Below are 23,716 nucleotides of genomic sequence, written 5' to 3' on the forward strand. Positions count from 1 at the left end.
GCAGGAAGAATGTCTGCTTAAATGCCTCTACGTGTGCTTTAACTAGCTTAAAACTGTCTTCTACATCCACATCTATGTGATTACTCTGCTATTCACAATAAAGTGCCTGGCAGAGGATTAGTGAACCAACTTCAAGCTGTCTCTCTACCGTTCCACTCTCGAATGGCGCGTGGGAAAAATGAGCGCTTAAATTTTTCTGTGCGAGCCCTGATTTCTCTTATTTTATCGTGATGACCATTTCTCTCTATGTAGGTGGGTGCCAACAGAATGTTTTCGCAATCGGAGGAGAAAACTGGTTATCGAAATTTCATGAGAAGATCCCGTCACAACAAAAAATGCCTTTTTTTTTTTTAATGACTGCCACTCCAATTCATGTATCATGTCTGTGACACTATCTCCACTATGTCGCGATAATACAAAACGAGCTGCCCTTCTTTGTACTTTTTCGATGTAATCCATCAGTCCCATCTGTTGCGGATCCCACACTGCACAGCATTACTCCAGAAGAGGGCAGACAAGCTTGGTGTAAGCAGTCTCTTTAGTAGACCTGTTTCATCTTCTAAGTGTTCTGCCAATGAATCGCAGTCTTTGGTTGGCTCTACCCACAACATTATCTATGTGATCGTTCCAATTTAGGGTATTTGTAACTGTAATCCTTAAGTATTTAGTTGAATTTACAGCTTTCAGATTTGTGTGACTTATCACATAATCGAAACTTAGTGGATTTCTGTTAGTACTCGTGTGAATAACTGCACACTTTTCTTTATGCAGAGTCAATTGCCACTTTTTGCACCATACAGATATCTTATCTAAATCATTTTGCAATTCGTTTTGGTCATCTGATGACTTTACAGGGCAGTAAATGACACCATCATCTGCAAACAATCTAAGACGGCTACTGAGATTGTCTCCTATGTCGTTAATGTAGATCAGGAACAATAAAGGGACTACAACACTTCCCTGGGGAACGCCGGATATTATTTCTGTTTTACTCGATGACTTTGAGCTTATTACTACGAACTGTGACCTTCCTACAGGAAATCACGAATCCAGTCGCACAACTGAGGCGATATTCCATAGGCAAGCAGTTTGGTTGGAAGACGCTCGTGAGGAACAGTATTGAAAGCCTTCTGGAAATCTAAAAATATGGAATCAATTTGACATCCCCTGTCAATAGCACTCATTACTTCACGAGTATAAAGAGCTAATTGTGTTTCACAAGAATAATATTTTCTGAATCCGTGCTGACTGTGTGTCACTAAATCGTTTTCTTTGAGGTACTTCATAATGTTCGAACAGAGTATATGTTCGAAAACCCTACTGCAAATCGATGTTAGTGATATGGGCCTGTAATTCAATAGATTACTCCTACTTCCTTTTTTGGGTATTGGTGTGACCTGAGCAATTTTCCAGTCTTTAGGTACAGATTTTTCTGTGAGCGAGCAGTTGTATATAATTGCTAAATATGGAGCTATTGTATCAGCATAGTCTGAGAGGAACCTGAGTGGTATACAATCTGGACTGGAAGCCTTGCTTTTATTAAGTGATTTAAGCTGCTTTGCGACACCAAGGATATGTGTTTCTCATCTTGGCAGTTGTTCTTGATTGGAAGTCAGGAGTATTTACTTCGTCTTCTTTGGTGAAGGAGTTTCGGAAAATTGCGTTTAATAACTCTGCTTTAGTGCCACTGTCATCAGTGACTTCACCATTGTTATCGTGCAGTGAAAGTACTAATTGTGTCTTGCCACTGTTGTGCTTTATGTATGACCACAATCTCTTTGGGTTTTCTGTCAGATTTTGAAACAGAGCTTCGTTGTGGAAATTATTGAAAGCATCTCACATTGAAGTACGTGCTATATTTCGAACTTCTACAAAGCTGCTCTGTAAGAGTGATAAATTGGAAACTGTAATATATTCCTATATCCCTCAATAATGATTCCTGAAACTTGGCAAGTAAGCTTTTGTGGTACAGTTGGCACCTATTTACATGTGTCTGTCACTTCAGGATTTTCGATATCTCTGAGGCACTCTCTCATTAGTCAAACAAAATTGCATCCAACTGTGTTGCTCTCCTTTTGCATATACTGAATATCCCCCTGTTAGACCTAGAAGCATCAAGGGATCAACAATTTAGTATTGGAGGGCAGCGTGGAGTGTAAATATCATAGAGGGAGACCAAGAGATGAATACACTAAGCAGATTCAGAAGGATGTAGGTTGCAGTAGACACTGGGAGATGAAGAAGCTTGCACAGGATAGAGTAGCAAGGGGAGCTGCATCAAACCAGTCTCAGGACTGAAGACCACAACAACAACAGACCTAGTTAGTATAGACCCTACAAATCACAGCAAAATTGGAAGAGAGCACACAAGAGGTTTCTATAAGCAATCTTCTTTGTAGATTAATTGCATTTCCCCATTATCCAACCAATGTGTCATGGCTCTGTCACCTACTTTACCTACGACTGAGCCTAAACGATGATTCCATTTCCTACACCCATGAATTGTTATACTCATATATTTATAGGAGTTGACTGATTACAAATGTGACTGACTGATATTGTCAAGTCATACGTTTGTGTGTTTTTTAAAATGCACAATTTGGTATTTCTGAATATTTAAAGCAAGATGTGAACCTTTACACTACTTAGAAATGTTATGAGGGTCTGGCTGAATATTCATATGCCTTTTTCAACTATCAGTTGATTTTAGATAATTGTATCATTTGCAAAAAGTCTGAAGTTATTAAAATACAACAAGAGTCCCACACACTTTCCCAAGCCATGTCCGAGGTTACTCTACAACGTTCAATGGCTCTCGATCCAAGAAACTCTGCCAACTTTGCTAGGCTTACCGTTACTGATGCCTAGGACCATTCTATGCCACGTCGGTCACTGTGTGGAACCTTAAACGTATGACAAGTCATCACTGAAAAATGCCTGAACTGAAATCATTTTAATGTAAAATTGATAGGCTTTGATAACTAACAACCACTGTTTACTCAAAGCATAATGCTGTATGAAATTAGTCTTTTAAAAAATCAATGCTGACAGACCAAAAAATGTGTGTGTTACAATGCTTTCAACATTATTAGAGAATTAATTAAAAAGAAACACCTTTGGGCGAACAAGATCACAGCTCCATTAGAAATTCTAACATACTTGTTGACTCACAATTAAGCAACCTAAAACTACCGCCCATAAAATCAAGGGCAATAGCAAAGTATCTCAAGATTAGTGACAGTACTGGAGGTTTCGCCTACCAAGCAACAAACACAACTCCATGCTCTATGCCAGTTACTTCTACAGGGTCACTTCAGAAGCAGCAGTTCTTCAAAGCAAAATCACAGAGTGATTTGTATTAAAAGGAGTCAAGTATCTGCTTCAGTAACATATGACATTCTCAGCTTTTTATAGTAGAATTAGTTTCTCTCAGAATTATAGCGAAATTACTACCATGATATCAGAATGTTACCAACACAAAAAATATAAACACTTATTCAACAGCAATGAGAAACACTCAAAACTGAGACGTAAGAACTATTCGAAGGTACCTAATGAACTTTACGAATCACAAGCAAAAAAAATTTAAAGATGATTAAAAAATTTAATTGTAGACAAAAATGCAATGAACAATTAAAAAATATATAATTGTTGCCTGAACTATTTCACTAAATAAATAATTATAGTTTAAATAATGAGGATTTTTTCATTTTCGTCTTGACTTCTTGTTTCATCTCTTGCGAAAGCCAATCAGGAACACGTTTCTTGGTGCCCTGCACTGTGCTTTCACTGTTATGAAGTTCCTGATGTTCACTTGACTCCTGGTTACTTTGACTGCTGTTAGGAGGATTGTCACTTGTTACAGATGACTGTTCTATTGCACTTATTTCACTTTCCTTTGGACACTCATTTTCGTCTACAGTAATAATCCTGTCTTTGTTATAGCTGTCACTTTCATTTTCACACATTTCTTCATGCCTTGCACCCTTATGTTTTATGCTACCATCATTGAAGCTACCACTATCTGCAGCAGTAGAAATTTCATGTTGAGGAGAATAACCTTTAAATGTCGCTTCAAATGCACTTCCTGATTTGCATGATAGTTTTTCAACTTTTTCTAAATGTTCTAAATCATCAACATCAAAAAGTAGTTCATCACCATCTTCCCATCCACTGGAATCCTGTGATGCTGATGGCTTTGCACAAAACCATTTGCCATCATCCTCATCATGTGGAGGCGAAACCTGAAACTTTTTAACCTGATACTCATACTGTATGTCTGTGGTCCGTTTAAATTCTTCCAACATCATAAGAAAGCTGCCACCTTTTGTAGTTCCATATTTCTGGGTCAAAACAGCAACAGCTATTTTAAGGTGTTCCCAAGAAATTTCAGTTGGACAATTTTCTTTGATTGGACGGAGTCTTGATATATCTGCAGGGCAGAGTAAACATATTAGTACAATCTTAAACAAAAAAATACTGAGGTAAATATTCAAAACATGGAAAGTCCAGGATAAAATAACAATGATATAGAAAGGACAAATAGATGCTTGCCATATACACAAGGCACTTAGTTGGAGATAGGCTCAATGAAATGACTAAAATAAATAAGGTTTCGGACAAAGTGCTTCCTCCAAGATAGAAAACACATTCTCACTGACTGACACACACACACACACACACACACACACACACACACACACACACACACACACACACACACACACACCCAAACACACACACAGAGCCACTATTTCAGGATGCTGGAGCCCAACTCTGACTGTATCTGACATGAGCAGCCAATTTCAGGATGTTGGAGCCCAACTCTGACTGTATCTGACATGAGCAGCCATCTTCTGGTGTGTGTGTGTGTGTGTGTGTGTGTGTGTAGGTGGGTGGATGGGGGGGGGGAGGGGGTAAGGAGGTGGCATGGGGTGGGGAAGGGGATGTGGCTGCTAGGTGCAGTGTTCAGAAAGCTGTGCTGAGGGATGAGGCCGAGATGTGCTGAAGAGAAAAAGAGAGGAGAGGAGAGGAGAGGAGAGGAGAGGAGAGAAATACAAAAACGGGAAAGACTGATAGGTGCATTGATGGGATAGAAGGTGTGTGTAATGCAGCAGTGGGAGAAGGGAAGCAGATATTTAGGTGAAGGACAGGGCTAGTGAAGGTTGAGGCCAGGGAACTCATGGGAATGGAGAGTATGTTGTAGGGAGAGGTCACACCTGTGTACTTCAGAAAAGCTGGTGTTGGTGGAAAGAATCCAGATTGTGCAGGTTGTGAAGCAGTAATTAAAGTGAAGCAAATTGTGCTGGGCAGCATGTTCAGCAACTGGATAGTCCAACTGTCTCTTGGCCACAGGTTGTCGGTGGTTATTCATATGGGCAGACAACTTGTTAGTCATCATGCCCATGTAGAAAGTGGACAGTGGCTGCACCTTAATTTGTAGATCACATGACTGCTTTCACATGTAGCCCTGCATTTGATGAGGTATTAGATACCTGGGACAGTACCAGAGAAGGAGGTAGTGGGAGGATTTATGATCATATCTTGCATCTAGGTGTATTGCAGGGATGTGAGTCATGAGCCAAGAGGTTGGAAGCAGGGGTGGGATAGAAATGGATAACGATATTGCTAAGGTTCGGTGGGCAATGAAATACGACTGTGGGAGAGGTGATGTGGTTAGTGGGAAGGATATTCCTCACTTTAGGGCAAGATAAATGATAGCTGAAATCCTGGTGGTGAATGCGATTCTGTTGCTCCCGTCCTGTGTGGTTGGTTGGTTTAAAAGAGGAGGGAAGGGACCAAACTACGAGGTCATCGGTCCCTTGTTCCAAAGGAAACAATGTCACAAGGGTTAGAATAAGACAATGAGACTTACAACACAAAACAGAATGAAAGGAAAAACTACAACAACGACTGAAGGGCAACAAACACTTACATGGACAAAAGGGGACAAGAAAACCACAAAGACACAAGAAACAGGTAGAAGAGGTTAAAACAAGAAGGCAGGTTATCATGGCTGGCTGACCATGAGGATAAAAAGGAAAAGCCAGCCACTCTGCAACACATTAAAACCTCCACCCTGAAAGCACTAGAGTGAGAAAGTTAAAAGGCCACTGCAGAGTGGCTAAAAGTGGCCAGTCCAGCAAGAGATGGACGACCGTCATTCGTGGGTCCTCGCAACGGGGGAAGTAACCATGTGTCAGCCACGTATGGACAATGCGGAGCCGACAGAGGACCCACAGAGTCCCTATGAGAGGCACGCACAGAGGTCTTCCACAAAATTGTAGTTTCCTTAATGGCACGCAGCTTGTTGTGTGTACTGAGGTTATGCCATTCCATCTCCTAAAGCCGCAAAACCTTGCGGCATAATACTGAACACAGGTCAGTTTCAGAGAAGCCGATCTCCATAAGTGATTTCCATGTCGCCTGTTTGGCCAGCCTGTCGGCAAGTCCGTTGCCTGGGATTCTGACGTGATCTGTGGTCCAGACAAACACCACTGAGCAACTGGACTGTTCCAGGGCATAGATGGACTCCTGGATGGTCACTACCAAAGGATGACGAGGGTAGCACTGGTCGATGGCTTGTGGGCTGCTCAAGGAGTCAGTACACAGGAGAAATGCCTTGCCTGGGCATGAGCAGATTTGCTCAAGAGCAGGAGATATGGCCGCCAACTCTGCAGTGAAAACACTGCAGCCATCTGGCAAGGAGTGCCGTTCTATATGTCCTCCATGAACATAGGCGAAGCCAACCTGACAATTGGCCATCGAGCCATCGGTGTAAACCACTTCATGGCCCTGGTACATGTCGAGAATAGAGAGGAAGTGATAGTGGAGAGTCGCAGGGTAACCGAGTCCTTAGGGCCATGTGAAAGGTCCAGGCGAAGCTGCGGCCTAGGTGTATACCATGGAGGTGTTCGTGAATGAACCTCAAGTATAGGTGGTAAAGGCAAGGACTCCAGTTCGGAGAGAAGGGATTGCACACAAACTGCAATTGTACACCCTGACCTGGGCCACTGATGAGGAAGATGAACCCCTTGGGCAGAAAAAGAAGACGGTAATTCAGATGTGCAGGAGAACCACAAACATTTGTGATGTAACTGTAGAGCAATTGTACACTCGTAACCTGAAATAGAGGGACTCCGGCCTCCACCAGGACACTGTTCACTAGACTCGTCCTAGAAGCTCCTATCGCTAGGCGAATGCCAGTGGTGCACTGGGTCGAGTACACGCAACGCTGAGGGTACCGCTGAACCATAAACCACACTCCCATAGTCAAGGCAGGATTGAACAAGGGCTCTGTAGAGCTGCAGCACCATAGAGTGATCTGCACCCCAGTTGGTGTTGGCCAGGCAGCAGAGGGCATTGAGGTGCTGCCAGCACTTCTGCTTAAGCTGGCGGAGGTGAGGATGCCGAGTCAATTGGATGCTGAAAACCAGTCCTAAGAATCAATATGTCTCCACTACAGTGATGGATTGTCATTAAGGTAAAATTCTAGTTCCGGATGAATGGTACAATGCCGACAGAAGTGCATAACACATGACTTTGTCGTCTAAAACTGGAAACCATGGGCTAGAGCCCATGACTGCGCCTTGTGGATGGCTCCCTGTAGGTGCCGCTCAGCAACACCAGTACTGGTGGAGCAGTACGAAATGCAGAAGTCGTCTGCTTACAGAGAAGGTGAGACGGATGGCCCTACAGCTGCTGCTAGACCATTAATGGCCACTAAAAACAGAGATACACTCAATACGGAGCCCTGTAGGACCCCATTCTCTTGGATATGGGGGGAACTATGGGCGGCACTAACTTAGACATGAAAAGTACGAAGCGACAAGAAATTGTGGATAAAAATCGGGAGTGGGCCTCAGAGACCCCTCTCGTATTACGTGGGAAGGATATGATGTCGCCAGGTGGTGTCATATGCTTTTCGTAAATCATAAAAGGCAGCAACAAGATGTTGGCGTCTGGAAAAGGCTATTCAGATGGCAGGCTCGAGGGACGCAAGATTATCAGTGGTAGGGCGACCCTTGCAGAAGCCGCCCTGACATGGAGCCAGTAGGCCACATGACTCCAGGACCCAACTCAACTGCCAACACACCATACATTCCAGCAGCTTACTAGGAACATTGGTGAGGCTAATGAGCCGATAGCTATCCACATCAAGCGGGTTTTTACCAGGTTTAAGCACCAGAACGATGGTACTCTCCCACCATTGCAATGGAAAGGCGCCATCGCACCAGATCCGGTTTGAGATGATGGAGAGATGTTGCTTGTAGTCAGATGAGAGATGTTTAATCATCTGACTGTGGAGATCCAATCTGGCCCAGGAGGTGTGTTGAAGCAATGTGCAAGAGCACTGAGGAGCTCCCTCTCTGTAAATGGGGCGTTATAGGGTTAGTTCTTCGATGCAGAGGCTCGAGCATAGTGCTTGAGCAAAGTGTTCAGAAATCATGTTTGTGACAGTAGATATCACACCTCTGATGTTAATGCCAGGGACTCCTGTTGGCGTATGGTGCCCAAAAAGGTGTCTGGTCTTCGTCCAGACTTGGGAAGGTGTCGTATGACACCCAATGGTCGAGACGTATCTCTCCCAACACTCCTGCTTCCGTCTTTTCATAAGCTGGCAAACGTGGGCACGGAGACGTTTAAAGGCTATAAGGCGCTCCAGGGAAGCGTGCCGCTTATGCCGCTGTAGAGCTCGCTGATGCTCCTTAAATGTCTCAGGGACTTCCGGCGACCACCAAGGGACTGCCTTTCGCCAGGGGCACCCTAAAGGTCGAGGGATCACATTCTCCGCTGCAGTAACGATTGTTGTAGTCACCTGCTCAACCATCACACTGATGTTACCGTGTGGGAGAGAGTCAACAGTGACCACAAAGATGAAAGTTTCCTATCTGCCTTTTTTAAAGCCCATCTGGACAGGCGTCCATGGGCCTGACACCCGGGCAGTGACAGGAAGATGGGGAAGTGGTCATTACCACGTAGGTTGTCATGTGCTCTCCAATGGATAGATGGGAGAAGTCCTGGGCTGCAAATGGATAAATCAATGGCCAATTAACTACCATGAGGCACACTGAAATGTGTGGCAACCCCAGTATTTAAGAGGCAGAGGTCGAACTGAGACAGTAAAGTTTTGACATCTCTACCTCAGCCAGTAAGCATGGTGCCACACCACAAGTGGTTATGGGCGTTAAAATCTCCCAGAAGTAGGAAAGGTTTAGGGAGTTGATCAATCAGTGCACTAATACATTCAGGGGTACTGCACCATCTGGAGGAAGATATACATTGCAGACAGTTATATCATGTGTCGTCCTTATTCTGACAGCCACAGCTTCAAGAGGGGTTTGAAGGTGCACAGTTTCACTACAGACTGAGTTTAGGATATAAAAGCAAACTCCACCTGACACTCGATTATAGTCACTACGCTTCCTGTAATACCACTTACAGCCACGGAGGGCAGGGGTCCGCATTGCCGGGAATCAAGTTTCCTGGAGGGCAATGCAGAAAGCAGGTGTGAAGCTTAAAAGCTGCCGTAGCTCAGCCAGGTGGTGGAAAGCCGCAATTCCACTGGAGGATGACATCATCGTGAGACTCGCAAGGCATGGAACATTCAAAGAGGCAGTTTACGCCTCAGGGTCACCTGCTGACACCGACTTATTGCCTGAGCAGTCTATATCCATTGTGTCTGAGGGTCCGGCAAGATCTAGGTCCTCAGTGGACTCCTGAATCTCCACCTTATCCCCAGACGCAGAGCCCGTAGGTAGAAATGGTGTGGGTGCCACCACAATTTCCTATATCTTAGGGGTCTTCTTTTTGGACTTTTCTTGCTGCTCCTTGGCTCTTTCTGGCTGTGAGGGTTTCACCGATTCGGTCTCCGGGACTGGGGATGATCATGAAGCCCTACGACCAGCTGCTTTTAAGCACTTCAGCCACTGGCGGACGTCATCTTTCCCATTAGCAGAAACCTGGGAAGGGAGTGACCCAAGGGACCACTTCCTGCCGAGAGGAGCTGAAGAAGACTTATGCTTCTCCAGCTGATAAGTGGGGACTGTTGTCCCCGATGGTTGGGGATGGGGCAGTGCTCCCAAGGTAGGTGGTGTGGAAGCAAGCAACGGGGGAGGAGAGGGGGGGGGGGGGGAAGAGCCCCCCGCCATCAAGGGGGCAGGTGTAGCCTTCTGGCTCTGAGAGCCGACTGGAATTCGCGGAACTCTTCTCATAGCAGTGGCATATGAGGAAGTCAAAGCCACAGGATGTAGGTGCTCATATTTTCTCTTGGCCTCAGTGTAGGTCAGTCAGTCCAGGGTCTTGTATTCCATGATTTTCCTCTCTTTCTGTAAAATCCTGCAGTCTGGCGAGCCAGGTGAATTATTCTCTCTGCAGTTGAAACAGATGGGAGGTGGGGCACATGGATTATTGGGATGTGATGGATGTCCACAATCTCGACATGTGATGCTGGAAGTACAGCGGGAAGACATATGGCCGAACTTCCAGCACTTAAAGCATCACACCACAGCGGCAGACCATCACCTTGATCTTCTCGGGTAAGGTGTCACACTCGAAGGCCAAGATGAAGGCACCGGTGGCAACCTAATTATCCCTCGGACTCCGATGGACGCACTACATGAAATGAACACATCACTGCTCTAAATTGGCGTGATGGTAACAGAAACATCCCCCAACTTGTTAGAAGCGACTGAAGTCTGTGACTGGGCAGAGTATGCTGTTTTTATCAAGACTGACCCAGATCGCATTATGCACAAGCCCTCCACCTCCCAAACTTTTCCTCTAAATGCTCAACTGTGGCTTCATCGAAACAATGGAGCCCCATCAGTTCTCATACACATGAGGTACAAGGGTGAATAAGGTTTGCTGCCATCCTTAGCCTGGCGTTCCCTCCCATGGTGTGGCCAGGGAGGGGAATGATTTAGGGTCATACTTATTTGCATTGTACTGAGACTTGGAATGCTTAGAAACTGTTGGTGTTTGATCACCAACAAGTGTTGACGTGGTATGCTTCATTGTGCGTCATCCACGCTGATGCCACCCACTCCGATCAGGGGCCCTCCCACGGACGCCACCCAGCCGCAGCAAAGGCCACCTGGCAGGATGGCAACTGCCGGGAGTCCCGACGCCCCAAGATGATGGGCATCTACTCCTTGGCGTACATGGGGAGTTAACGGTGCAGGCATCAGCAGAGTGATCCCTGTGTTGTCAGGAGGCTATAACCAACAGGGTACTTGGCGGCCCCACCACAACGGACTGGCTACCGTGCTGGATACGAGTTGCAAAGAATTCCGTGGTCCTAGTCAGCACAGATAACGGCACTGCATAGTGGGTGGAGGAAAATGCACCCAGGAAGGTGTCCTCACTCACTAGATGGAGGATGAGCGGGACTGCAGTGCCACAACAAGAAAGTGGGCTAAAGATCTCAATGCACGATGGACATGATTCACCATGTAAGGCGCCCTTACCCAATTGGCTCGCTCTTTGGGAAAATTTAGAAAGGTGGAGGTCAAACCCTACAGGGGACCATCATATAAAGGCCGAAAGGTGAGAGACTCCTTTTAGTCGCCTCTTACGATAGGCAGGAATACCTTGGGCCTATTCTAACCCACAGGCCCGCAGGGTACTGTGTGGTACTGAGTTACAAGAGAAGTGCTCCTTTATGGCCAGGTGGTGGGAATGTGGGAGATAGTAGGTGACTGGAGAGATAAGGCACAGGAGATCTATTTCTGTGCAAGTTCGGGAGGGCAGTTTCGATGAAGCCCTTAGCATATTTGGACAGCAACTGTTCATCACTACAGATGCAATGACCAAAGGTGGCTAGGCTCTATGGAACAGACTTCTTGTTATGGAATGGGTGGCAGCTGTCAAAGTGGTTGGTAGGTTTGATGTGGATGGAGATACTGATTTAGTCATCCTCGAGATGGCGGTCAAAGTAGGTGACCTGTTGGGTCCAGAAGGTGATGAGGTCCTGCAGGGACGCAGATTGGGCATCCTCATCCTTGGTGTAGATCATGAAAATGTCACAAATGAATCTGGACCAGATGAGGGGTTTTGGATTCTGGGTGGTTAAGGAGGGTTCCTCTAGATGGAGCACGAATAGATTTGCATAGGGTGGTGCCACGCCGGGTGCCCACTGCTATATCACGGACGTGTTTGTATGTGAAGCCTGCAAAGGAGAAGTAATGGTGGGTGAGGATAGTTGGTCACAGTAACCAGGAAGGAGGTTGGGGTCTGGAGTCAGTGGGGCATGGGGAAGGTAGTGTTCAACAACAGTATGGCCACAGGCTCTGGGAGTGTTAGTATCAGGGAGGCAGCACTGACAACGATGAGTAGGCTGCCAGGGGGTACAGGAATGGAAACTGTGGAGAGCTGGTGCAGAAAATGGTTTGTGTCTTTTCATGTAAGTGGGTAGGTTGCAGGAGCACATTAACTGGCCTCAATGGGGCATCATGGGTGATTGGGTTTACAGACTTTAGGAAGCATATAGAAGATAGGACCTAAACCTCAACACTTTCTGCTCCAGTCACTTCACCTGGTGCTCCTCAACTAAACAAGCTACCTTTCTCGATGTTGACCTTCACCTGAAGGTGGCTACATCAGTATCTCTGTCCACATCAAACCTACCAGTTACCAACAAGACCTCGACTTCAGCTGCTGCCACCCATTCCCTACCAAGAAGTCCTTTCATATAGCCTAGCCACTGGTGGTCGTCACATCTGTAGTGACAAGCAGTACCTCTCAAAATATGCCAAGGGTCTCACTGAGGCCTTCACAGACGGAAATTACCATTCCAACCTCGTTCAGACACAGATCTCCCTTACCTTGTTATTTCAGTCACCTACTACCTCCCACAGACCCACTATCCAGTCAGAATAGAAAACCTCTCTCATGACTCATGGAGCAACTAAATCATATTCTTTGCCGGTGTTCTGATTACCTCTTGTCATGCTCTGGAATGAGGAATATCCTCTCTACTATCCTCCCTATCCCACATTGGAACTCCACTGCCCACTGAACCTGAGCAATAACCTTGTCCATCCCTGCTTCCAACCCTCTTGCCTCAAGGCTCATACCCCTGCAACAGATCAGATGCAAGACCTGTACCATACATCCTCCCACTATCACCTATTACAGTTGTGTCATGCTTCACCTGTTACATCAATGGCAGACCACCTCTGAAAGCTATCATGTGATCTATGAACTAATCTGTAACCACTGTGGACAAGAGACATAACAAGATGTATGTCCACCTGAATGGCTACCACCAACCTGACCATCAGACGGCGGGACCTTCTAGTTGCAGAAGATACTGCCCAACACAATTAACTTCTCTTTAATGACTGCTTCACAACCTGCACCACCTGGATTCTTATATCAACACAAGCTTTTATGAATTGCGCGGGTGGGAACTCTCCCTAAAACATGTCCTTTGTTCCAATAGCCTCACTGACCTCAACCTTTGCCAAACCCTGTCCTTGACTCACCTATACCCTTCCCTGCAACTACTTTGGCACTAAACAAGCCTTCTATCCCACAAATGCACTTGCTTGAATTTTCCCCCTTTTTATTTCTCCCCTCTCTATTCCCCAAATCCTCCTAGCACAGCCTCCTGACATTCCACCTAGCAGCCCTATTCTGTCCTAACCATATCCCTGCATGCTCTCCCATGTAGCACAACATCTTCCTCCAGCCAAACGTTGTTATCAGTCCTCTTCTCTTTCCAATGCCTCCTCCTTATCCCCAACACCCACCTCAGCAGATTGCTGCATACATCATACACAATTTTAGTCAGGCTCCAGTGCATGAAGACAGTTGCTATGTGTGTACAAGTTGCGAATGTGTGTGTGTGTGTGTGTGTGTGTTTATTTCAGAAGAAGAGTTTTGTTTGAATACTTAATTTAAAGAGACTTTTCAATGTGCCTGTCGGCGACTCAAAGCCTCCTCTAGGTGGTGAGGTGAAATATTCCATTTCTAATGAGTGAGGCTCTAATAACTGTTCCACCAATGCAAAAGAAATTATGTTTACTTACAAGTAAATTATTTTAGAATCTATGGTGCTGCTTCTTTTAGTTGTGATGTAAGTTTTATTTGAGATTAATAACATGCAAAATTTTTATCAGTAATATATTTTCCCACCTACAATCCATGGACCTTATCATGGTGGTGCACCTTGCATTCCTTAATGATAGAGGTAGCCATACCGTAGATACCACCACATTGGGGTAGGGGCAGGGGTGTTTCTGTGGCAATGCCATACTAACAGATGGTCCTCAAGATAAAGCAGCCGCCTTTTCAGTAATTGTAGGTGCAATAGACTCTGGGTGACTAGACTGATCTAACCTTGCAATATTAACAACTAGGGTCTTGCTGTGTTGGTACTGTAGAATGGCTAAAGCCAAGTGGGAAATAGAATGACAGTTGTTTCTAAGGACAAACAACTCTATCATTGGCTGTATGATGGTATATTCTTGAGTAAAACATTCTGGAGGTGAAACAGTCCCTTATTTCGGATCTCCAAGTGGAGACCACTACGGAGGCTGTTGTCATTAGGAAAAACAAATCTGGCATTGTACAGGCTGGAGCATGAAATGTTAAGACCCTTTTATGTCTTGGGAGGTTTGAGAACTTGAAGAGAGAAATGGATAGGCTGAATTTGAGGATATTGGGAATTAGTCAAGTGAGGAGGCAGGAAGAATGGGATTGTGGTCAGGTGAGTAAAGGGTTTTCAACACAAAACTTAACAAGGCTAGCACAGGAATATCTCTAATAATCATCAAGAAAATAAGAATGTGAATGAACTACTATGAACAGCATAGTGAATCTATTGTCATAACCACAGAAGTCACCATAGCAGTAAGAATTTGATGGTAAGAAAAGGAAGAAAAATGCTACTAGAACATGGAAGGGATGGGGTGGGGGGGGGGGGGGGGTGGGGGGAGCGATTGAAATTAGAAGCCATCTGGTAGAATTTTGCACAGTTTATTATTTAATCATTGTTAAAACAAGCTTCAAATGTCATGAGATGGGTTAGCCATTCCATCACTTTCCTTTCTTCCTGTTTTATCTTGAACATAAAGGAATCTATCCCATCATTACAATTGTCTTGGATAGAAATGAGTGACCATGTTTAGGTTATGATAAGTAAGATATGGCGCTGCTGATTTGTGTGGTTTTCACTTTAAAAAAGTTGTGCAGAACCTTTACACCATTTTTATTTATATCTTACTTTTTATCTTTGCTTACTGAATGCAAACACAGTGTGTTTGTTACTTGGTCATACATGAGTGAATGTTTTTGTTCATAATGTAAAGTAGTTAATACCTTTTGCTTTATAAATATGTGGAAGATGGTAAGAAAAGTACTTCCATCAACTATCAGTCGGGAACAACAAGTTATTATGGCTGTACTAGAAAGGTCAAAGCAGGTCATGTAACTATGAAGTTGCAAGATAATTCCTAGTAACCAACTTTTCCTTTCACCTATCACTCCAACAAAACAGGAATTGTGAACATCTTTTAAGGGTAGCTATTAGTAAATCTGTGCTATTTCTATTGTACTAAAGATATAAAATTTCGGTTTTATAGAGATTTTACAGGTGTAAATAAACAAGGTTAAAACCCCAACTAGTGCAACAATTCTAAAATTAAACAATGGAAACTTCAGGTAGGAATATCAACAATGTAGGAAAAAACATATTGCTACTTACCATAAAGAAGGCATGTCAAGTTGCACAAAGGAACTATTAAAAGATGCTTATATAAGCACACACAACCACCAACTCCAACATCTCGTGCCGGAATGCAACTATCACGTGGGATGCAAGCAGCAATCTGGAGGGGACAGGGAAGGGAAATGGATAGTAGTGTATGGGTGGGGAGAGAGACAAATGCTGTCTGGCGGGGTGTGCAGGGACTAGATTGCCAAAAGGCGCAGTGATAGGAGGTTGTGGGGCAGGAAGGTCAGGAAAAAGGGAGAGGAGGGGGGAGAGACAGGCTGATGCATTGGCAGAGGGCTGCAAATAAACAGGGTGGGTGATGAGAATGGGGAGGAGACAATAGGATAGAGGGAATGGAAATTGTTGGGTGGAGTGTGTGGGGACAGTATGTTACCGTTTGTTGAGACCAGAATAGTTACGGGAACAGTGAATGTGTTGTAAGCATAACTCCCATCTTCGTAGTTCAGAAAAGCTGGGTGGATGTAAGGATCCAGATGCCTTGGGTAGTGATGCATGCAATGAAATCAAATGTGTTATCTTCAGCTGCATATTGTGCCACAGGGTGGTCTATTTTGTTGTTGGCCATGGTTTGGCGGTAGCTACTCATCCTGATGGACAGCTGGTTGGTAGTCATACCAATATACACTCCTGGAAATGGAAAAAAGAACACATTGACACCGGTGTGTCAGACCCACCATACTTGCTCCGGACACTGCGAGAGGGCTGTACAAGCAATGATCACACGCACGGCACAGCGGACACACCAGGAACCGCGGTGTTGGCCGTCGAATGGCGCTAGCTGCGCACCATTTGTGCACCGCCGCCGTCAGTGTCAGCCAGTTTGCCGTGGCATACGGAGCTCCATCGCAGTCTTTAACACTGATAGCATGCCGCGACAGCGTGGACTTGAACCGTATGTGCAGTTGACGGACTTTGAGCGAGGGCGTATAGTGGGCATGCGGGAGGCCGGATGGACGTACCGCCGAATTGCTCAACAAGTGGGGCGTGAGGTCTCCACAGTACATCGATGTTGTCGCCAGTGGTCGGCGGAAGGTGCACGTGCCCGTCGACCTGGGACCGGACCGCAGCGACGGACGGATGCACGCCAAGACCGTAGGATCCTACGCAGTGCCGTAGGGGACCGCACCGCCACTTCCCAGCAAATTAGGGACACTGTTGCTCCTGGGGTATCGGCGAGGACCATTCGCAACCGTCTCCATGAAGCTGGGCTACGGTCCCGCACACCGTTAGGTCGTCTTCCGCTCACGCCCCAACATCGTGCAGCCCGCCTCCAGTGGTGTCGCGACAGGCGTGAATGGAGGGACGAATGGAGACGTGTCGTCTTCAGCGATGAGAGTCGCTTCTGCCTTGGTGCCAATGATGGTCGTATGCGTGTTTGGCGCCGTGCAGGTGAGCGCCACAATCAGGACTGCATACGACCGAGGCACACAGGGCCAACACCCGGCATCATGGTGTGGGGAGCGATCTCCTACACTGGCCGTACACCACTGGTGATCGTCGAGGGGACACTGAATAGTGCACGGTACATCCAAACCGTCATCGAACCCATCGTTCTACCATTCCTAGACCGGCAAGGGAACTTGCTGTTCCAACAGGACAATGCACGTCTGCATGTATCCGGTGCCACCCAACGTGCTCTAGAAGGTGTACGTCAACTACCCTGGCCAGCAAGATCTCCTGATCTGTCCCCCATTGAGCATGTTTGGGACTGGATGAAGCGTCGTCTCACGCTGTCTGCACGTCCAGCACGAACGCTGGTCTAACTGAGGCGCCAGGTGGAAATGGCATGGCAAACCGTTCCACAGGACTACATCCAGCATCTCTACGATCGTCTCCATGGGAGAATAGCAGCCTGCATTGCTGCGAAAGGTGGATATACACTGTACTAGTGCCGACATTGTGCATGCTCTGTTGCCTGTGTCTATGTGCCTGTGGTTCTGTCAGTGTGATCATGTGATGTATCTGACCCCAGGAATGTGTCAATAAAGTTTCCCCTTCCTGGGACAATGAATTCACGGTGTTCTTATTTCAATTTCCAGGAGTGTAAAATGCTGTCAAATGATAGCAGCAGAGCTGGTAATGACCTGGTAGTTTTCACAGGTGGCCCAACCCCTAATGGGATAGGATAAATCTGTGACAGGACTGGAATCGGAAGTGCTTGGGCAGGTTTTGCACCTGGGTCTTCCAAGGGATATGAGCCTTGTGGCAAGGAATTGGGATTGGGAGTGGCATAGGGATGGATTAGGGTGTTGTGGAGGTTGCACAGGTGATGGAACACCACTTTAGGAGGGGTGGGTAGTATGTCCCTCATTTCAGGGGATAATGATAGGTAATCAAAGCCCTGGCATAGGATGTGGTTCAGTTGTTCCAGTCTGGAGTGATACTGGGTGATGAAGGGGACACTCGTTTGTGGCTGGTTCTTGCAGGTAGTGGGAGGATTGGTGGTGAGGGGAAATGGCATGAGAGGTCTGTTTGTGGACTAGATCTGGGGGATAGTGCCTGTCTGGGAAGGCCTTGGTGAGAACCTCAACATACTAAGCAAGGGAGTTTTTGTCACTGCAGATACGCCATCCCTGGGCGGCCAGGCCACATGGGAGGGATTTTTAGGTGTGAATAGAATGACAGCTATCAAAATGCAGATACTGTTGGTGGCTGGTGGGTTTAATGCTGACAGGAGTGGAGATGGAGTCATCAGGTAGGAGGAGGTAAACGTCTAGAAAGGTGGCACACTGGGTTGAGGAGGACTTCTTGAAGTGGATGGGAGAGAATATGTTGAGGTTGTGAGAAGGAATGAAGATAGGGTGTCTTGGCCTTGGGTCCAGATCATGAAGATATCATCAATGAAACTAAAACAGACTAGGGGTTTGGGGTTTTGGGAGGCTAGGAAGGTCTCCTCTAGATGGCCCATAAAAAGGTTGGTATAGGAGGATGCCATGAGGGTGCTCATGGCTGTGCGGTGGATTTTGTTTATATATCTTCTCTTCAAATGAAAAGAGGTTGGGGGTTAGGATAAAATTAATAGATGTGTGAGGAATAAGGTAGAGGGTTTGGAGTCTGAAGGACACTGGGAAAGGTAGTGTTCAATAGCAGTAAGAACATGGGCCTGAGGGATGTTGGTGTATAGGGAGGTGGTGTAAACAGTGATGAGTAGGGATTCAGGAGGTAAAGGGGTGGGGATGGCTGAGAGTTGGTGAAGGAAGTGGTTCATGTCTTTGACATGCAAGGCTAGGTTATGGGTAAGTGTTTGGAGGTGTTGGTCAATGAGGACTGAAATTCTTTCAATGGAGGCACAATAACGAACCACAATCGGACATCCAGGGTTGTTGGGTTCATGGATTTTGGGGAGCATGTAGAAGGTAGGTATGTGGGGTACCATAGGGCTCATGAGGGAAATGGATTCAGGGGAGATATTCTGGGAAGGGCCTAAGGCTAAAAGCAAGGATTGGAGTTTTTGTTGAACTTCTGGGATTGGATCACTTGACAGAGTTTATAGGTGGAGGAGTCAGATAATTGGCAGAGGCCTTCTGCCAGGTAGTCACTATGGTTCATAACAACAGTGGTGGAACCTTTGTCTGCAGTTAGGATGATTAGGTCAGGATTTGTTTTGAAGTTGTGTATAGTTGTTCTTTCTTCTACCCAAATGTTGGAGTTCTGAGGAAGGGATGTGGGAAAGGATGGTGAGGCTAAGTTGGAAAGGTAAGGCATTCCTGGAAGGTGATCAGCAGATGGTTACGTGGGAGGGGGGAGTGGGAGGATCATGAGTGGATGGTGGTACCAACTGGAAGAGACAGTGTTCAATGTTGGAATTAGGGTGGTTTTGGTTGGAAGGACTGGTGGCAAACAAGTGCTTCCATTGCAGGGATCAGGAGACGACGAGTAGGATTTTGAAAAGTTCAGCATGGTTAAATTTGGGTGTAAGTGTGTTTTGATTGTGCCTGTCTGCAATCCGATGTGTCTTCTTTATGGTAAGTAGCAATTCTAAAATTAAAATATTTATCAAAGTGCAGACCGTATTATTGACCATGTGTACAACACATGTATGTAATATTGATTGCAATGACAGGATTTGTAGAGAAACCACTGACAGCTAGTATCTATAAGTCAAACAGTCACAGTTGCTGGTATCTATAAGTCAAAAAGTCACAGTTAATGTCTTGTCAAAGGGCAGTCTATCAGAGAAAATTTCCAAAAGTGTATCTGCTGGAAGAGCCATTCTGATTAACAGGTCCAATCCAAACTCACTAATGATTCAAAATCTTAGTTCACCTAATTTCTCTGACAAAGAACAACACAAACAACTCTTTAACTGGACTAGTTAATGTAGAATCATACTGGCAGTGCCTAAGGGAATACCTGCCAAAACTTATTTCACTATCCCCATCTCGTTTCGAAACACAAATACATCATTTTTCACTACAGACTGACAATTCTCTTTAGCAACATGACAACATAAAATCAAAATAAAAAGCATAGCTATATTAGCAGAAATTCAAGGGTTCAAAAATGCCACAAAGTAAATATCAGAAAGAATTATTTTTGAGTTTCAAGTTAATTTGTTGAGGGTTTATTATTTCAAAGTTAATGAGTGAAGATACAAAAACAACAACATGAAGGGCACTTAAAAGTACACTGAGACTGATTAGTTATTTAACTTATTGCATCACGAATGCTCAGAATGGAAATCGAACTGCATATTTCATTATTAAGCTCTACACTTCTATGAAATTAATTCAGTGCAACAAAAGATGTTAATTAATATGTCAACTGTGAGGCATGAATGTGGATGACAGGGCTGCAAGAGAGAACAGACCGCTTTCTCCTTTCACTGCAGCATTGCTCTCAGCAGACACTAAGATAAGAAGATAATTAATTAACTTACTTTCTCATCAACTAATAAAGAAGGAAGGTATTCTGCAGTGACTTGTACTGTAAAACATCTGTTGTTTATTGTGCTCCTGTATCACTGTATTTCATTAACCATGTGATTTATTTTCAAAAAATGACTACAACATGCCCTTAAGCTTAGTTATAATATCAGATAACTTATTATTATGAAAAGGGAGAGGGGGAGAGGGAAAGGGAGAGGGAGAGGGAGAGGGGGAGGGGGAGAGGGAAAGGGAGAGGGGGAGAGGGTGGGGGGTGGGGGGGTCCTTAATACATCACTTGTCTTCAGAGCAACTGCTCACCTGAACCTAATGCAGGAGACCGAACAACATTAAGCACCATTTCTAGCATGTCGTCATTAACACCAAGTTGTTTATGGTCCACAGGCAAGCCTGAGCGAATTGCCTCTGCGAGATGACTGATTACTGTTGATAGCTGGATTTGCCTGTTCAAACAAATGTAAATTAAAGCATAGAAACAGAAAATAGAATGCTGTATACTTGTTAGTAATGATTCTGATAATGCAAAATATCTGCTCTAGACACATGAACACCTATTGTATATCAGCATGCACAGTTACACTTAAATGACAACATAAATTTTTAAATGTTGTTCAATAACTATGTACATATGTAATTGGAGGTAGCAACGCATGGTGTAGGTGAGATGTCAAATCACCAACAAGCACACACAAACAAGACAGACTACTGGTAGCTTTCGAATGAAACCTTCTTCAGAGCAAATAGAAAATGAAAATAAACACACACACACACACACACACACACACACACACACACACACACACACACACAGGAACAACATGGCCTCAACTAATAATTAATGTGCCTGAAAATGAGGAACATCTTACCACAATCCTTTCCACTCCTTTAAAAGTCATATTACACCACACACACAATCTACATGATACCCTTGTCTTTGCAACATATCCTTCAACCCTGTAATCCTGCGAGCTTAAGCCTCTCCTAGCCCCTGCTTCACGACCCTGGCTTCACTCATCCGGCACCCACACTGTCCTCTCCACAGTCTCCCACTTCCTCTGTTCCATCTTCCCCTCCCAGTCCTCTCCTCCACGCCACTGAGTGACGCACAAAGCCCCGAACACTTGCACCAAAGTGAGCTCAATTGTTCTACATCCCTATCCTAGGTGGTCACTGCCCCCTCTCCCAACTGACAGCCACCCTTTCCACCAATCCTCCCCACATCCTTTATCCCCCTGTCCACTGCACCTGATACAACCACTCACCCCAGTTCCAGATTAAATGCAATGTCAGTAAAATATAGCTGTGTGCATATGTGGTTGTTGCACTAGTTATCTCTCAAGAATGATTATGTCTAAAGCTTAGTAACTTTTTCCTTGTAGTTTGTGTCCATTGATCACTTGAAACTTCAGCTATACAGTGAGTTGTTACCTTTACTTGTTCCATTATTTTTAATTTCAGACACAACATCTGGTGGCACAATTAAGTTTCACATCTTTTCAGGTATGGGGAGAGGTGTCTTGCCATTATGTAGGCAATATATTGAATAAATGTTTACAATCAAAACTTTTGTCCTCTTTTTCCTGTGCAAAGACAAAACATTTTCATTGGTAGAATACTGGGAAAAGGGATCTGTTTACAAGGAGACTGCTTATGAAACATTCACTCATGGGATTTATCCAAGAACACTGCTCAAATGTGTGGTACGTATACCAAATAGCACTAACAGGAGATACTTAATGTTATAAAAAAGGGTGGCACAAGTTGTCTGACCAAGGAGACAGTGTCTTGGAAAGGCTGGAATATACCTGAACTGGCAGATGCTTGAAGATAAGACGTCAACTATCGTGTGAAACCCTACTTACAAAGTTTCGAGAAATAGTACTTGGTGAGGAAAATAGGTATATATGAGATCTCTCTATGTACTCTTCCATATGGAGTGTGAAGAGAATATTCGGCTTATTGCACTGCATACAAAAGTATTTAAGCTATTGTTCTTCTTTCTGCATTTCATAAGCAAATGAAACAGGGAGAAATGATAATATACAGTGCAAAGGTAAGTACCCGCAGTGGTTTCCAGAGGGTAGATGTAGTTCTAGACACAAGATGTTACAGCCCAGGAGATGGTGGTACACAGTAAAATTATGACAGTCAGAGAAAGTGTGGAAAAATGGTAATAAATTGCAGGACAAATACAGGAAAACTCCGTGCATTAGTCTCTGAAGGATCAAGAATGAAATCAGGAATAGCCTTTTCAGAATAAACCAGTTGCCTTGAGTAATTTATGGAAAATGCGGGAAATCTAAACCTTAGCTTTTGGAAGGTGATTTAGATCCTATTGCTCCCAAATTTAATTACTAATCATAGCCACAGAGCCACCTATTCACTCACCAGAATGGAATTGAAGCAGTCACTCAGTAAAAATTCAACTGAAAAACTATTTACATTTTAACACCCTTCATAACTGTTTCACAGAAGGGTTGCACTATTCTTCAGGTTTCATTTTGAAAGTTGAAAGGATTTCTCATGGCACCACTCTGTTTAAGCAGTTCATTAGTTAAGGGCCATCCTCTGAAATTTTTTTGTGTTCTTGTTGTTTTTTATTTTTTTTAAATTAGCATCATTCCCTGAATAGCACAGTGATTTATTTCACAACTGATTACATTTGCCTTGCACAGTTCCATGGAACTTGATAAAAGTAAATGAACAAATAAAAACTTCTTTTGTATGAATTTTCAGGCACATAAAAAGAGAGCAAAAAGAGCATAGAATAGAAGTAGATGAAACATTAAACTTGGACTACTTTATTTACACTAAAATATGAAATATTACCTCCTCTTTGAAATATAGTGTTTCACTAGTATTCTGAATCACTTTATCTTCTTTGATACCAGGAGTTACTGACCATAAACGTATTCAACTCCGACATGACACAAAGCAGTTTCATTGTATTTCTTAATATGAACAGGACTTTTAATAGCCACAATTCATAAGATTTTAAATTGTAAATACTGCAACATGTAGATAAACTACACAAAGATAATTTTATACTACTTAAATGGAGACATGTTTCTACTGAGGCTGAAACTTCATG

General features: G+C 44.5%; 1 protein-coding gene across 3 annotated transcripts in view; it reads right to left on the bottom strand.

Annotated features, from left to right (window-relative positions):
• Positions 1 to 3,590: 3,590 nt before the first annotated feature.
• LOC124607472 (Werner syndrome ATP-dependent helicase-like) overlaps positions 3,591 to 23,716 on the bottom strand; it is a 227,863-nt gene continuing 207,737 nt past the window's right edge. For all 3 annotated transcript variants that reach the window (XM_047139823.1, XM_047139825.1, XM_047139824.1), the window contains 2 exons: positions 20,926 to 21,068; positions 3,591 to 4,432 (listed from right to left, as the gene is read on the bottom strand). In XM_047139823.1, the coding sequence (XP_046995779.1) occupies positions 3,681 to 4,432; positions 20,926 to 21,068 (895 nt within the window). In that variant the 3' untranslated portion in view covers positions 3,591 to 3,680. The remainder of the gene's footprint in view (positions 4,433 to 20,925; positions 21,069 to 23,716) is intronic.

This window comes from Schistocerca americana, chromosome 3, assembly GCF_021461395.2.
Source record: "Schistocerca americana isolate TAMUIC-IGC-003095 chromosome 3, iqSchAmer2.1, whole genome shotgun sequence".
In the NCBI taxonomy this organism is placed as follows: domain Eukaryota; kingdom Metazoa; phylum Arthropoda; class Insecta; order Orthoptera; family Acrididae; genus Schistocerca; species Schistocerca americana.